Source organism: Coturnix japonica, chromosome Z (assembly GCF_054131305.1).
Source record: "Coturnix japonica strain WE chromosome Z, WE-NBRP24, whole genome shotgun sequence".
In the NCBI taxonomy this organism is placed as follows: Eukaryota; Metazoa; Chordata; class Aves; order Galliformes; family Phasianidae; genus Coturnix; species Coturnix japonica.
The window spans coordinates 2,149,454-2,165,507 of record NC_140702.1 but is presented as its reverse complement, the minus strand read 5'-3'; the positions used below and the strand labels follow the sequence as shown (position 1 = coordinate 2,165,507).

The 16,054-nt window shown below is 45.5% G+C and overlaps 3 protein-coding genes and 1 long non-coding RNA gene across 4 annotated transcripts; all 4 read right to left on the bottom strand.

The window, feature by feature from the left end:
- Positions 1 to 767: 767 nt before the first annotated feature.
- Positions 768 to 3,010, bottom strand: LOC146753419 (uncharacterized). Its single transcript, XM_085528712.1, has 6 exons — positions 2,892 to 3,010; positions 2,546 to 2,623; positions 2,302 to 2,383; positions 1,930 to 2,056; positions 1,587 to 1,732; positions 768 to 1,267 (listed from the first exon to the last, which is right to left on the bottom strand). The coding sequence occupies exons 1-6, from the start codon at positions 3,003 to 3,005 to the stop codon at positions 858 to 860; spliced, it is 957 nt and encodes a 318-aa protein (XP_085384838.1). The 5' UTR covers positions 3,006 to 3,010; the 3' UTR covers positions 768 to 857.
- A 320-nt stretch (positions 3,011 to 3,330) lies between these two features.
- Positions 3,331 to 9,297, bottom strand: LOC146753418 (uncharacterized). Its single transcript, XR_014939963.1, has 6 exons — positions 8,950 to 9,297; positions 8,124 to 8,290; positions 7,122 to 7,388; positions 4,755 to 6,042; positions 3,531 to 3,603; positions 3,331 to 3,403 (listed from the first exon to the last, which is right to left on the bottom strand). It is a non-coding gene; the product is annotated as an uncharacterized LOC146753418 (long non-coding RNA).
- Positions 9,298 to 9,835: 538 nt separating this feature from the next.
- LOC146753417 (myosin-binding protein C, fast-type-like) lies at positions 9,836 to 10,928 on the bottom strand. Its single transcript, XM_085530496.1, has 2 exons — positions 10,666 to 10,928; positions 9,836 to 10,455 (listed from the first exon to the last, which is right to left on the bottom strand). The coding sequence occupies exons 1-2, from the start codon at positions 10,742 to 10,744 to the stop codon at positions 10,148 to 10,150; spliced, it is 387 nt and encodes a 128-aa protein (XP_085386622.1). The 5' UTR covers positions 10,745 to 10,928; the 3' UTR covers positions 9,836 to 10,147.
- A 697-nt stretch (positions 10,929 to 11,625) lies between these two features.
- On the bottom strand, positions 11,626 to 15,173 carry LOC146753416 (obscurin-like protein 1). The gene is made up of 4 exons (XM_085529357.1): positions 15,086 to 15,173; positions 13,510 to 13,671; positions 12,792 to 12,886; positions 11,626 to 11,894 (listed from the first exon to the last, which is right to left on the bottom strand). Exons 1-3 carry the CDS (start codon positions 15,171 to 15,173, stop codon positions 12,795 to 12,797), a joined length of 342 nt encoding a protein of 113 aa, XP_085385483.1. The 3' UTR covers positions 11,626 to 11,894; positions 12,792 to 12,794.
- Positions 15,174 to 16,054: the final 881 nt, after the last annotated feature.

The following is a 16,054-nucleotide window of genomic DNA, read 5'->3' as shown; positions in this document are numbered from 1 at the left end:
GAAGGGGAGGAGGTCCCAGCACAGCTCTGCACCATGCTCTGCCACACTGAGCAGCTTGTTCCTGGCTCAGCAGTGCCATCAGACAAGAAGCAGGGAAGGAAATCAAGGATGGGGGGTACCATCAAACACAGTCGGTGCATGCCTTTGCAAGACAAACAGACCCAGAGCTTGCGGGTTGTTTCTGGCTTTGTAGCATTCGTGTGCTGTAGCTGAGCAAAAGGTTCTGTTGCTTGAATCTTCTTCTGCATGAGCCGCCTACAGGTAAATGGCTGTGGATGTGACAGAAAGCATTTGTCTCCACGACAGTGTAGTTACACTTGGTCTAGAGAGTGAGAGAGGCAGGCAGCACTGCCTGATGTTTGTCAGGGTGAGCTCCTCCTGCCGCAGCGCGATGATGGCAGGGCTGGAGATGATCTGCAGGGACAGCTCACAGGTGGGAGCCAGGAATGGACACGGTGGGAGGACAGAGGTGTTAGGGAGCAGCCATGGTGTCCAAGAGCATCAAAAGGCCCTGAAAGCATCACAGAGCCACAGCCGGGAAGCTTGGGGTTTTCATGAGCAGCATCCGGAATGCTAGAGATTATTTGCTGCCATACACAATGGTAGCAGAGCTCTCGCTGCAGGCATCCCAAAGTCAGGCAAAATGGGAACACACCCAGATCTCAGCCGCATGCACACCACAGACAGAGCGTTGCAAGCTGAGCTGCCTTGATGTTTCTTGCACTCATCCCAATCTCTGCGAATGAAAACTCAAAATGCAGTCAAGGTGCAGATTGAGCACAAGCGTGCCTTTATTCAAAAGGAGAAAGGAGGGTGTGTGAGGTCTGGAGGAACGGTGGGACTCATCCTCTGTTGTCTCACGAGAGTGGCTCAGAAGTCGTGCTGTTGCCTGGAGCCTGGGACTCTTGGCCTGATTCTACCTCCCCCTCCAAGATGTTTGGCTTTTCCTCGGTGACGCTGACCTGAGCCTGCATGGTGGTGCTGCTGTCAAGGCACTCGGGCTGCAAGTGGGCTGGGCTGCACTGCAGAGGCACTGAGTCCAGGCTGGTGGCTGAGCTGTCTGGCAGGCTCAGGTCAGCAGCTTCAGTAGGGATGGGATGGATGAGGGCTTCAACAATGATGACATTCTTCTCTTGAAAGCTGATGTTATATGGAAGGCTTTCATCCGAACTGCAGCATCCTGTGCTTAGTATCAACTCTTCATTGATGGAAGATTCATCATCGTAACATGCCTTGCGTCTTGGGGATACACAAGGGCTTGGGTCACCTAGGAAGGAGTAGATGCACAGCGGTTAGTGTTGAACGTTCGCAAGATGAATCATGAAGGAGGTTCTTGCCATTTGGCTATGTAGTGGTGGTGGGCAGAAGCAAATAGGCTTCGAGCAACAGTGTCACTGTCTGGAAAGTGATCCTCGTGCAGGTCCAGCTCTTGTGTTGACAAGAGACTCATTTGGGAAAGACTGGGGTCAACCAAAGATGTCAGGCATGGGCTTGAACGCCAGAAGGAGGTACAAGCCCACTGAAAGCAAGAATTCTACCTGTGTTGCTGACAAGCAGTGTTTTGAAAGCTGGATTTGCACGCTTACCTGCCAGGACCAAGACTTCTGCTTCAGAGGGCTCCCTGGCACTGCTCTGCAGTTGGCGTTTGGCCACAGGGGATGGTTTGCCCAGGCAAAAGCAGGAACGCCAACTGCAAGCTGCTGACTCTGCCCTCTTACTGGGAGAACTCATTCTGCAGAGAAAACAGAGCATGCTGTCAGTCGTGGTGCAGGGTGAGGGAAGAGCTGCACCGAGCCCTTGCCTATAATTTCCTGCTCCCGGCATTGCCTGCTTTCTGCTGAAACACAGCTTAGAAACGCGCTCTGTTTCAAACAGCAGAGGATGTCTCCATTCCTACAGCTCAGCCCTCAAGTCCTGTTGGCTAAATACCTCTCAACGATGTCAAGCAACGACATGGATCCGGAGAGTGTCGGAGGCTCCGGCTGCTTCTCTCTCCTGGGCTGGGCCTTCACCAGAGAACGAAGGCAAGTGATGAGCTTGCCCCGTTTCTTTGGCACTGCATAACAAAACAAAGAAACCAGTTCATTTCAGGCCTGGCTTGGTTGGACGAGGCTGAGTGCATGGGAAGAACGTTCCCAACAAGGACATGCAAGAACGAATTTTCCCGATCCCTGGAGGTGCCCAAGGAGCTTAATGCAGTCCTCTTGCTAAGCTTGCTCAACTTGGGCATTAACGAAACCCCTGAAAGCCACGTTCTTACCCCATTTTACTAACCCGTATTGTCAAATGTAACATATGTACCTGGCTCTGGCAAGGAATTGAGGATGGAATCAGGAAGTTTTCCCCTGATGAGCTCCACGCAGTCACCAGGGAAAAAACCAACCTGTAATAAGAACAAAAAGACAGGTGGGCATTAGCGCGAGCCCAGAGCCAAAGGGAAGGTCCTCTGACACTCACACAGGGCAACTGTGCAGGCAGAGCAGCTCAAACCTGAGATTCCCGACTCTACTGAATTTGTGCTCTCTAGTCAAAAACGTGTGCCTACCTCAAAGCCAAGCTTGCCTCTCCACCAGGGGCTCATCTCCTTTGGTGGCATATCAAGGATGCACACCAGATCTCCAACCTGCAAGAGATTGAAACGTCAATCCCAGCTTCAGCACAGCTCAAACGACTGCCTTTTTCTACGACACAAAATACCTGAGAGTATTCCTGAGGTGTTAACACCCTATACAGCAAACTCCTCCCAACCCAGAACAAGTCTAAGCTGCAACAGAACCTTCGAAGCTTCATCTCACGAGATATTCTAAAGGTCTCTGAGACTATTCCTGTGGCGTTGACACCCTATACTAATCTCCCGTGCACAACAACAAGGAACACCTGGAACTGCTTACCTCCAGGGAGAGCTCATCCGGCCCCTGGGCGACGTGGCTCTTGATAACATGGGCTGCCGCAATCGCTGGTACGTTAACAGATGAAATAGCACGCACCAGCTGCGGCTTCCGCATGTTATCAGCCTGCAAAACAGAGCACAGGAGGATTTCAAGGTGAGGAGCACATCTGCAGAGAAAGCTGCAGCAAATGTGCTCCATCCTTATCAGGAGCACTTCAGAAGGAGCTGCACGTCTCATCACAGTTATTTCCCTTTCTGGCGTGCATTGCCAGGCCATGCAAAGATGCATCTCTCTCTACCCAGACTAATCAGCAATGGCACTGGCGCAGACAGCTGTCCAGGCCCTTTTTGGCTTATTCTTTCCTGCAGGAGAGTACATCTGCAGCTCCTTCTAATGGCTCAACATAGGGAACAAAGACCAGCCAGAGCTTCATACTGTACCTCCGTCGCCGCCACCTCAGGCTCACGGCTGATCTCACTGCACGCAGCACCCATCACAGCAAGTGTGAACAGCTGGAACAGAGCAGAAACACACTTCTGTTTTCTCTATTCACACAGGACAGTATGGACAGACTTCTTCAGAACTACCCTCGCATACCCTGCAGCAAAACCATGCGGGGGGACAAAACATGGCACGTACCTGGCAGTGAGATCACCTCAAGCTCTCTGCAGCAGTTCCTTGTCGCTTTGCTCAGATGATATGAGAGCAAAAGCTGCACCGAGGCAGTGGGCGGAGGGCGAGGAGAGGAGAGAGAAAGAGCAGGTCAGTGAGCACGGCTAAGACATCCATGGAATAACACACAAAGCACAACCGTCACATCCACTTGCTGCAAGACATGCTGAGTCTCAGGCTACGTGATGCCTGTCCACCCAGCAACTTTACAATGCTTCCACTACTGAGCAAAGACAATGGAAGAAGCACAGGACAGGTGCCAACTTTACTGATATCCCCTTTGGAACGTGTGTACCAGGGGAAAATTACGTCTGATGGTCAAGAGTAAGCAATACGGTGCTGTGAGCTCCGACAGCCAGCAGTTCTCAACACCTCACTGCCCACCCGTCCATCCCACGCTAGCTCAACTTACCTACAAGCTGCTGCACACGATGGTGTGAAGAAAAAGGCAATAAAGGCAATAACTAAAGGCAATAACTAAAGGCAATAACTAACAACACTAACTAAAGGCACTAACTAACAACACTAACTAACAACACTAACTCACAACACTAACAACACTAACTAACAACACTAACTAACAACACTAACTAACAACACTAACTAACAACACTAACTAACAACACTAACTAACAACACAACACTAACTAACAACACTAACTAACAACACTAACTAACAACACTAACTAACAGCACTAACGGCACTAAAGGCTCAAGAACCACAACACAACCAACCACTCCACTAGCTCGCCCACAAAGGAACACAGAACGCACCGCTCCTCCCCTCATTCCAGCCGCTTATGACATCACCAACGGCCAACAGCCTGGTCCACCATGACCCCCCACAAGGCGGGGAGCCAAGACCACGTGGTCACATCTGATTCCAACACGGCACCACAACATTCCAGGACTCAGTGTGGGCTTGGAATTCTATCCTGGTGTGGCAGCGCAATGGGAGGTGTTAGGGCACAGCTGAAGAGCTGACAGACAACGGACGTTTCCAAAGGAGGGTGCCAGATTAACTCTCAGCATTCTCTTGTGGGGCTCTTAGGAATGCTACAAACCCATTTTCACTGCCTAGCTCATTTCTAGAAAGTCCAGTTGAGAAATGCTCACTTTATCTGGGGAACGCCTCTATGCATCATGAATTAAAAATAAAATAAAATGGGCACGCGACCCTATGAAACTTACCTCTCTGCTCTTGCTGTCAGCCAGACACCTCAGATGAGCATGACGTGTCCCTGCTCCTGAATGAAGATCCACCCAAGTCTGTGTTTCTCTCTGCTCCATCTCTGGGTCTAAAAGAAACACAGACAGAGATGATTACAAGATCCTTTGTGCAGACGAAAGACAAGGGTGCACACGAATTCTGTTTAGCAAGAAATACTACAGTCCCAATGGACTGCGGTGGTAGTACTTGAATCCTCATTTGGGGCTGGAGCTCAACAGGTCACACATCAGAAATAACACAAAGTGCATCTGGAAGACGTGTCTCAAAGCCCAGAAAATCCAACACGGGAGGGGGCTGGACAGAGGACCACAAGTGTCCATTTCCATTGCAGCTCCCTGTAGAGAACAGCACCAATCAGCAGGCGTGAGTCAATTCATTCACAAGCTGCACAATGACTCTGTTCTTTACATGATTAAGAAACACACAGAGATTCCTGACCAAAAAGTTGGGAGTTAATAACGACCAAAGAGGTTCCTGTTCCTACGCCTCATCCTCTCACCCCAACTCCTGGGTGATGCCCACAGGCTTCAAGTCAGCTCTCAAATCCATTGAACTCCAGTCACAGAACTCCATCAAAAAGGATGTCACACATGTGACACTTACATACATTTTGCATCAGAAACAGTGACGCCAGCAGGAGCAGAGAGGTGACTGTCCCCCTGTACTCAGCACTGGTGAGGCCACAACTTGAATTCTCTGTCCAGTTTGTGGCCCCTCACTGAGAAAAAGACACTGAGGCATTGGAACGTGTTCAAAGAAGGGCAACAAAGCTGGTGAGGGGTCTGGAGCACAATGGGGCCATATGAGGAGAGGCTGCAGGAGATGGGAATGTCCAGCCTGGAGAAGAGATGGCTCAGGGGAGACCTCATTGCTCTCTATAACTTCCTGAAAGGAGGTTGCAGTGAGCTGGTGGTCGGCCTCTTCTCTCGTGTCATTACTGATAGAACTAGAGGGAATGGTTTCAAGCTGCGGCAGGAGAGGTTCAGGCTGGACATTAGGAAATATTACTTCTCAGAAAGGGTGGCCAGGCACTGGAATGGACTGCCCAGGGAGGTGGTGGAGTCACCCACCCTGGGGGTGTTCAAGGAACGTCTGCAGAAATCCCTGCTGAAATCCTGACCTCTGCCACAGGTGGCTGAGTGACACAAAAGCTGTGTCCTTGGTTCCCGGCCTTACCTTCTCATGCCGTTCATCTTGCTCTGCAGCTCCTGCTCTGAATAGTCTTCTTATATTCCCATGTCATGTACCCTGAAATACATCATTTAGTGAGTCTGAACAAAACATAAGACATTAATTGGAACTGTGAAGAAATGTTTTTTGCACTTTACTTGGAGAATGTTACATGCTATACCTTCTTTTCTCAATTGTAACACATGATTTTTTATAAAAAGAAACATAGCAAGTCAGCTTTTCAGTGTTTTAACCAAGTGTTGATGAAACTTGGTGAAATACAACTTTAGAAAAAGGTAATTTGAAAATTTAAATATTCTTATCAGAATCTCTGCTATTAGTTACCGTTCCAATGTTCTGATTAGATGATGATTCTCTCAGAGCTGTTTTGTCACTCCCCCCCTCAAATGCACTTCAAGTGCTTTAGGAGCATCACTGGAATTTTGAATAAACTCGATATATTTTAGCAAATCTGCAACAGATGCATGACTGAAGTACTTTGGAGAAATATAATCTTGATTGAACGCTGAACAGTGTTATTTAATTATAATCCAGGTAATTAAATTAATTAAACCAAGGAAATCACCTCCCAATCAGTCAGCTTCCAACAGGGAAATCGCTTCCCTGCCAAGCAGATGCAACCAACACAAGCTGCTACATCACTCTAGGGCCCCACTGAGTCTTCCCAAGGGGTCTCCAAAGGCTTCCCTGTTGACTTCTGGGAACCTGGGAACACTCACATGGAAGCCAGTGCCCCCTAATGTGCCCCAGAGGTTTCTCAGGGCCCCGCAATTAGCTCTACAGACATCCAGACATGCCCCAGAGCAAGTATGTGTGCTGTAGGGAGCCCAAGAGACATTCCAGAGTATCATAGTACTCCTCAGTGCACTCAAGGGTTCTTCACCTGTCTCTAAATATGCCATACTGGACTTTGTTTTCTTTTCTGGAGCCTTCCTTAGTTCTCAGCTTTGCTTTCTCATGCCATTTATCATTCAGTTTAGATATTATTTTAACTAAAATATTTTAATCCACCATATTTTCTGAAAACTAAGAATTGATCCCGCTCAAGGAAACAGAAGAGAAAAACATCACCCACAGGCTGCAGATATTTACCTTGACTTCTCTACATGCCATCCCCAGTGTGCTTTTCAACTCACCTTGCACAGTGACCCTGGCTTTTGTTTCAGAGTCCTCTGTCTCACAGGTGTACTCCCCGCTGTCCTTGGCAGTAGAGTCATGGATGATCAGAATGGCCCCAGTTCCCTCCTGCTGCAAGTCGTACTTCTGGCTTTTTCTGATTGCTTTGCCATCCTTGTACCACCTGATGTTCACATCTGGTTTCGACAGCTCACGGCTCAGGCTGATGTCCTGCCCTGCTGCTGCTGTCTTATCCTCCAGCTGTTTTGTTACCTCAGTAGGTTTTTCTGAAAGAAAACATGCTTTTTGAGTAACATACACTTAGGGTAGAATGCCTCTCTCAAAATACAGGCATCTACATGCTGGAGATAAGTTAGAGAGGCACTTGCAACAGAGGCCATCCTACAGCCAGCAGTAATCTGCAAAGTACAGACAACAGAATTCCAGGCACCATTTATTCTCTCTTAAATCTACCCCATTGAGGATGGAACCATGTCTGAAAACTGCCTCTTCCTTCTCTCCACTCATCACAATGGGAGCCTCAGAGGATGCTCTCAGATGCACATGTTCTAGATAGGAATTTGTCGTACAGCTAGATGATGTGAAGGCCATCCCTTCAGCTTATACTTAGAGGATATTTGCTCCCACAGTTCCCTCAACAGATCATTCCTGATTTACTGTTAATGGAACAAGCTGGAGTGAGATGCCCATTTCCAACACTACCCGAGTGCTTTGGGTAGTTCTCACATTTGTGTAAAGTGGTTCCTCCTTTTACTTATTTTTAAGAGAAATTCTCAGTGCTTCAAGGTTCAAGTAGAAGGTTGCTATTCACTTTAACCATATTATGAGTTAGCTCTCATGACAATCTTACCATAAGACAGTTGAAGGAATCAGACCCCAGAATCTCTCCCATCTCATTACCTTTCACAGACAGAGAGGATGTGGAGGTTAGACCATGGGCAATAAAAACGACTTCCCCAGCATCAGTAGGAGTCACACTTTCGATAAGGAGAGTCTCTTACCAACCCACGTTAGAAGCTTTAAATCGCCCACCACTTTCCACTGCTTCCATTCAGTGTCCACTTGAACTCATCAATGCTTTCATGGGACAGAATGCATTCAAAAGTACACTCTTCTCCCTCCTGGATTTCAGTGCTTTTCAGCCGTTTGGTAATGCCAATATTCAGCTCTGGAAGATAAGAAATAGGTTAGTATGAGGTTTATATGGAGAAAAGGCATTTGTGATTGACGTGAGTAGCAGTACTGGTGTTTTAACTCAGGATTTGCAGAACATGGCTGCGTTCCTCACTGATGTATTCTCTAAGACATTCTTCACTCAGAATTACCAGAAAGCTATAAAAAAAAGAGACGTGAATCTCTTGGCTTTGCTCTGGAAGAACTACAAGGCGAGCAGCTCAGTCCATGGAGCAGAATGAAGATTCAATGAGCTACAGAGGGAAAAACCTAACAGAGAGGGCAAATCTAGGATGCTGTGTGAGAAAAAGGGTTTTGCCTATGACAAGAAATTAAATGTTTCTATTAGCTCATTTGTTACCATCCTACCCCTACTGATGTTCAAACCATTTCTCCATTTTAGGGATGTTTAGAAAGGAAACATTTCCAGGACATTCTTGATGTGTTTGGTGATTTTCATGGCAAAAGGAGATACATTTACATCAAAAGCAATGGGAATTTTGCAGACATCACTGTGCTAAATTGCAGAAATACAGTTCTATTGTAGAAACTATTAAAGCTCATCGGGGAATAGGTGTAAGACATAGTGACCACACTGAATGTGCTTTCAGCACTCCTTCACTTTCCACAGTACTTACCCCGAACTTTGCTCACCTTTGACTTGGCAACATCAGTGCCAATATCACAGGTATATAAACCTGCATCTGGCTTCTCGAGGTCATGGGTAAGGGGACATAGGGTCTTCCCAGACTGTACCAGCTCATACTTGTTGCCAGAAGTGAGCACAACACCGTCCTTTTTCCACACTGGTTTGACCTTCTCTTTAGAGACTTCACAGTCCAATTTAATCACACCCCACTCCTCATCAAAAACATCATCCAAGGACTTCATGAAGACAGCAGGCTTCTCTGCAATTAAACAGGCAAAACAGAACAACGTGATACAAAAGTTGAGACATTTCCAGTTGCTTTCAGATTTTTAAAGAGGGATCAATAAATCTTTACCAGTACTGACGACACCAATATAAAACCTAAAGCGGTTTCATGTCTGTTGACTGAATATGCTTTATGGAATTCTGAACTAAACAGTAGGAGAATACAGGGAACAGGAGGGACAGCCTGCATTGCCATGGGTGGGACTGATATCATATGAAGTAATTGGGATGCAGCTCTTCTAAAGCTGGAGAGCTGGCATCGCCCTCACATGGAGCAGAGCTCATACAGCAGAGCTCAGTATTAAGAGGATAAGCTGCTAAACACTTTTGATTTTCCTGTTTTATTGACTCCCTTTATCTATCTTCTATTTCACACATCAGGTGTTTATACTGGGAAAAAAAACATCCACCAAATGCAAAAGAAAGGAGAAAGAGGAAAAACTTCAAACTCTGAGCGCATAGAGTAAAAGAGCTTAATTGCTGGGGAGAGCAGATTAGAATCAAAGTATCCTTAGAATTGGAACAGACCCTTAAAGGCCATCTAGCCCAGCTCCCCTGCAATAAACAGGGACATTCACAGCTAGATTGGGTTGCTCACAGCCTGGTCATTAGTCATTCTAGAGGAAAAACACACATTGAATGATCTCTCCCTGCAGTCATAAATCCTTGGAGACAACAGAACTGACACTGCATGTTACTGAAGCAGTAAAAGAAATTGCTCTTGTAACTCTCCTTGTGTTAAGTAAAATGATGATAAAAAGCAATGGAATGCTTTGGCAGGACACCAAAACCATCCTCCTTCGTTGATATCTGCTGCAATGGAACCTTCCACTGGAAGAAAGCCCCTGATGACTTGTCACCCCAGAGAGGTGAGCTTTAGAAGCAGGATTGCTGCACAATAGAATGAACTGGAGCTCCTTAGCATCTCTTACATCCAGGAGGTCTGTGATCAGACCCACCTATCACCTTCAGGCACGCGCTTTCTGACACCTTGTCTGACTTCACTGTCACTGTGCCAGCATCCTCAGGCTTAACCTGCTTCATTGTCAGTGTGCAGCAATTGCCAACATTCTTGATGTCATTGTAATTGTTGGTGTAAAGGAGGTTGCCATTCAGGAACCATTCCACGTCCTCGACATCATGGGACAGCTCGGAGGAGAAGACAGCAGAGCTCTCTTCTTCAATTTCCACATCCTGCAGCTGCTTCGTTACTTCTACATTGCGGGCTGTGGGGAAACAAGGTGAACTGTTACCACTGTTACTATAAATCATACTGGGATGTGGTAGAATGGTTGGACTAGATGATCTTTGTGTAATCTTCTCAGTGAAGATTATACATTTATAAATTTATCAGGAGAGAACGGCAGAAATCAACCTCAAGAAGAGAAATCTGAGGTGAAATAGGACATGGAAGAGGCCACCCTCCCTGCTCATACCTTCAGCTGTCAGCGTGGCCTCAGTCTCTGCAATTCCTGCCTTGCACTTGTACACACCAGCATCATCGGGCTTCAGCATCAGAATCTTGAGCTCTGCTGAATGCTTATCCCTCTTGATCTTTTACTTCTCTGACGGCTCGATGGGTGTGTGGCCCTTGGACCATTTCACAACCTTTGGAGAAGGCCTGAAGTCACAGGACAGGATGACAGAATGACGTTCCAAACCTGTCTTGTCCTCCAACTTCCTGGTGATTTGTATATGGTAATCTGCAAAGCAGGGGTGGAAGAGAAGAAAGGATGAGGACAATTGGAAGAAGAGGAAAGTGTCTTGCGTCTATTCCATTCCAATTAATGTCATGTTCACAATGGTTCTTTGAACCACTCTAAAGATAAAACAAATGATTGTCTATAGGGAATGCCATTGACTACATTTCTATAAAGTAATACTGTATATTATCTACCAAATGCAAGGTCCAGCTCTTGTTCTGTGCTTATTAAATTGCTCCCAGTTGAGGCTTTTATTCAAGTAAGAGTGAGTTGAAAATATAACAAGTACTTTAGGATGTGAATGGAGGCTCTTACGCTGGGGACAACAGCAGATAAAAAGCCTGGAAGTTTCTTTCAGATGAAATCAATGACAAACTGCATCAAATTTAGGTGCTACCAAACTTAAACTTGTCTAGTTCAGAAATACAATTAATTTCACCTGATTTGACTTCTTTGCTATAGCTAAGGACAAAACCTCAGCTCTGTAGATCTGAATAGTAAGCACATTACAAATATACAAGCAGATCTTTTACTGAGATGCAGCTGTCTCATTTAGTGTCCAACGGCTTTGAACTGGAAAAGGAGAAGACCCTCCAGACACACACACAATATTTCAAAGACCCCAGTGAAGGAAGACTGTACATTAATTAATTCTCCATCTTCATGATGTAAACCAAGCCAGGATATGTTACCTCTGACGAGCAGATTGGCTGTGGATTTGGATTTGCCAATTGAGAACTGAATGGTGCCTGACATATCAGTGGTGGTTTTCAGTATGGTCAGCCGGTGGATGGTGCCTTCTTGCTGCATAATCAAGTTTCTGCCAGCCTGTAAGACTTCCCCACGTAGATACCACTTGGGAGGTTTCACAGAAGGAATGGATATCTCGCATTCAAATTTGGCTTCTTCAAGCTCAGTCACATCTTCATCACACAGCTCCTTTACTAGATTAATGGATTGCTCTTTAAGAAGGAAGGAACAAGAGAAAGCAGAGATTTAGAAGGAATGTAAAATACCCTTACATTATCACCCTACTTACTCACGTCAGCATTACTGCACATGAACACTACACCTATCAGCTCAAAATGCCTTAAAACATCATTAAAAAATAATAGAAAGAAAGGAATGTTGTTAAGAAGTCAGAAAATAAGACTGACAACCTGAAGAGAGCCCAGATCTTCTGATTCCCAGTCCAACATCCAAATCAAACCATGACCTTCCCATCCCGATATCAAACTCCTCGCATTCCGAAATGGAATACAGGTTCAATGAAACACGGACGTTGATAATTACTTTGGTTAAATACAGCAACTTAGCTCTGAACAACAAGTTTTCTCCTAGTAAAGGTCTCTGTAGCTCAAATGTAATGACTCTACTTAGGAGAAATTCATTTTCCAGGATTTTCTTGCCCTTATAATTGTAACAGTGGCAAAGCTGGGGACTGAACTCTTGAGTAGCGTGCTAACTCAAATGTCTCCCTTTTCTTTATCACACTTAACATCATATATATACCCTAACATTGTATATATTAAAAAAAACAAACCCTGTGCTCTTTTCAAACAGACAGAGAAAATGAAGAAAAAGTCAAGCTATGTTTTTATCCCTCAACATTCAAACACAAATCTGAAGTCTAGAGGTAGAAAATCAACCTCCTACGAAAATAATCTGTTTTACTTAGCAAAAGTAAATCCCAAAATACAAGCTGCATATTTTGTGGGCAGAAAAATAGGTAGCTAGGAGTTTTTATTTCTGTGAAAGGTTCTGGTGGTGTTTAACTTCCTTGACATTAAAGCAAAAGTTGTTGGCTGGTTTATAACATAAGATAATTTAAGCAAAATCGTCATCAGAAGCATAATTACCTTTCACTGTAAGATGGGCACTTTTTCTGCTACAGATTTTATTTCTGCTGCATCCTTGACTTGGACACGTGTGTAAGTCAGCGAGTAGGTCCTTCCTGAAGCAGAGAACCACAGAGTCACTAAGGCTGGAAAAGACCACTAAGGTCATCTAGTCCAACCGCCAACTCATCCCTACCAAACTGTGCTCTTGAGAGCAAACCCACAACCACACTTGGCTTCCTTGAGCAAAGAGCTCTGAGGAACATGGCCAGGCTGAGCATCATCCATCTGGTTTCACAGCATCACTGCCTGTTCTCTCATGTCAATGAAACCACCCATTCCCCCATATCCACATCCCCACCAAAGCAGAATCTAAACATGGCTTCTACAAGGACTGACCGAATGCGGCCGCCGTCACCTTCAAAGTACCTGATACAGAAGGATCACACTCACTGTCAGACAAAACCTCATTGGAGAGGTGAACTGACTGACCTGTTCACCCCCACTTTGGAAAGAACTGCACTCATTTCCTACCTGCTCCTGGCAGTGTGGGATGGTGGGATAGCATCACACTTCCCACACTAAGCTTCCCACCTGTCACTTGTTCCACCCTAACCTCAGTCCCAAAACAAAAGGGGAACTCCCTTCTGAACCTTCTTCACTTCATTTCAGATGTCCTTTCTGTTTGATCTCCAACCAACCCCCCACTCAGGAGAAAGATCCCCCTCTTACACCCTACCATCTTGCCGCATTCTGATGTTGTCATCAGCCTTCAGCTTGTTGTCATCTTTGTACCACTGGCTCTGAACCTCATCGTGTGAAATCTCACAGACAAAAGATGCACTCCCATACTCATTCACTTCCACATCTTCCACTGGTTTCACAATCTTGATATCTCCAGCTGTGAAACAGTAGAGATATATTTGTCAGGATATTTCCAGAACTGAGTCAAGCATCTTTTCCTTACACATACTTGCATAGAAAATAAGTAGGATTATGTTTTATTCTAAACCATCATCCATTCCTGCGTCATTTCTCTCTTCAACACAGTAAAAGCATTTTTGGCCTTGAACTTAAACATAGACTTACTAGCTACAATGGAACTCCCTGCAAACAGTTTTCATGGAAACCAGAATCTCATTTATTCTAAAACCTTTCAAGCAAAATTAAGGGTAGAAAAACAATAGAATGGAATGTATCTTTAAGGTCATTTAGTTCCAATCCCACTGCTATAGGCAGGGACACCTCCCTCCAGACCAACTCTTCTCCTCAGGGTCAAGGCTTCTCTCAAATCATTCTCCTCTAAGCCTGTGCCTGTGCTTGGCATTGCCCTGACCCAGGTGCAGGGCCTTGTACTTGGCCACACTCAAGTTCATGAGGCTGCCAAGGGCCCACCTCTCCAGCCTGTCCAGGTCCCTCTGGGTAGCATCCCTTCCCTCTAGCACATCAACAGCACCGCTCAGCTTGGTGTCATCTGCAGACTTGCTGAGGCTGCATTTGATTCCACTGGCCATGTTGCCTACAAAAATGTTAAAGAAAACTGGTAACAACACCACCTTCCACCATGGAAAACTAGGCAGAACTCTACAATGTCATGTCACTACAAACCTGTCTGAACCATTGGCTTCTCTGCATGCTCATCACTAGTCTCTCCTTAGCTTGTGTGCCCACAATGTATGGGGAATGTCAGCCAGAAATCTTACCTAGGGGACATTTTTGCTTCAAAATCCCTTGAACATCACACAATCACTTTTAACTCTCCAGGTCTGCACTTCTTTATGTCAGAATCAGCTCATATTTCTGTGCTACTATTTCCCTTTCCTTCTGAAGGGCCTGGATACAACTTGGATAAACCTCTGGGGCAGAATTCCTGCATAAAACAGCAAGTACTGAAACACCAACCCAACCTGGTTGCAGACTGAGAGAGAAAATGAGAGTTCACCAAACTGATGGGACAGAACAGATGTTCATGTTCATGCAAACACTGAACCCAAGTGGCCACATGAGGACAGCATCTAGTAGGAAATCAGATAAAAGCATCCTTTCATACGTCCCTTTGGAAAGTGGCATCTACCAGGGCACAGCAGACCCGTCTGTTCAGTAACCAGTCTGATGCTTCAGAGCCAGCTGATGAACTACAAACTGGGGTTTAACCAGTGCAACACATGGAGGGAAAATCTGCCTTGAGCATAAAGAAGAAAGAGAAAGGTATCCAAAATGACTAACCAAGAAATGCCCAAACTGCCCATGAAGCATTTCTTCCTGTGGTGCAAAACACCACAAGAGGATTTATTTGCTCTTTCATTTAAACATACCATGAACCTTTAGGGTAGCTGATGTCTTGTGTTCAGCTGCTTGGAACGTGCATGTTTCCTGATCTTCATATTCACACTGGTGAATCATGAGACTTCTCCTATTTCCCTGGGAAGTAATGCCCTCTTTTTTACTATGATGGAGCTCCTTCCCATCTAAGAAGGGAAAGTATCAAGTCAGATCTCCATGTGTCCTTCCATCTCTGCACTGAGCAAAGGGAGCCTTCAGATCTATGCTTAATTCACCCACTCCCCTAGAATTAATGGAACTGTGCTTACTGGAACATATGCTGAAGCTTAAGCACAGTGCAGTGTTTTCAGCATGCAGGAATGGCTATAGAACATGCATAAATTCTGGCTGATCTATGACAGCTTAAAGCACTGCAGAGGACTGTTAACAAGCCCGTTTGGACATCATCTTGAATAAATGACATTATCCCCAAGTAAGGGAAGGAACAGCTGAGCACCGGGGAGGTACAAAGAGCCAGAGCAAATTCTCACACTGTCAGGTGCAAAGAAAACTCAGATTTCACCCTAAAACCCAGTTCACAACAAGGCTACAAAATCCTGGCTGAGAATTTCTCTGTTAGAGTTGAAGCTCAAGACTCTACACCAACCAACAATATTTTGTGCAGCAAGACCTCAGGAGTTCACAAGAAACCCAAAACAAACTTCCATTTCAACTTGATAAATGAACTCAGGACATAATAACAAAGAGTGCTGATCTGGGCAAGTAAAAGAGCATAAAGAAAAGAGAGCAGTGAAAAAGCTATCAAGCAAAAGCTCAGACTCGCATCCCTTGGAAGTGAAATTAAAGGCTCTCATTCATTTCCAGACAAGTCAGAAAGGAAAATACCATTACATGCCATACCTTGAACCACTTGACGTCCACCTTGGGCCTGGACAGGTCACACTCAAATGTGACCCTGTCCTTCTGAGTGATGCTAATGTCTGCCAATGGTTTGCTGATTT

Coding starts and splice junctions, on each gene's coding strand:
- LOC146753419 (XM_085528712.1), bottom strand. CDS start 3,005: ATGCGGAAGCCGCAGCTGGTGCGTGCTATTTCATCTGTTAACGTACCA. Junction 2,057..2,301: donor CAATTCCTTGCCAGAGCCAG/GTACATATGTTA, acceptor TTTGTTATGCAG/TGCCAAAGAAACGGGGCAAG. Junction 1,733..1,929: donor TTGCTTGACATCGTTGAGAG/GTATTTAGCCAA, acceptor TTTTCTCTGCAG/AATGAGTTCTCCCAGTAAGA.
- LOC146753416 (XM_085529357.1), bottom strand. CDS start 15,173: ATGATTCACCAGTGTGAATATGAAGATCAGGAAACATGCACGTTCCAA. Junction 13,672..15,085: donor AGCTACCCTAAAGGTTCATG/GTATGTTTAAAT, acceptor ACTGTTTCACAG/CTGGAGATATCAAGATTGTG. Junction 12,887..13,509: donor CATCAGAATGCGGCAAGATG/GTAGGGTGTAAG, acceptor TCTCTGCTTCAG/GAAGGACCTACTCGCTGACT.
- LOC146753417 (XM_085530496.1), bottom strand. CDS start 10,744: ATGCTGAAGCCCGATGATGCTGGTGTGTACAAGTGCAAGGCAGGAATT. Junction 10,456..10,665: donor GGCCACGCTGACAGCTGAAG/GTATGAGCAGGG, acceptor GTTTCCCCACAG/CCCGCAATGTAGAAGTAACG.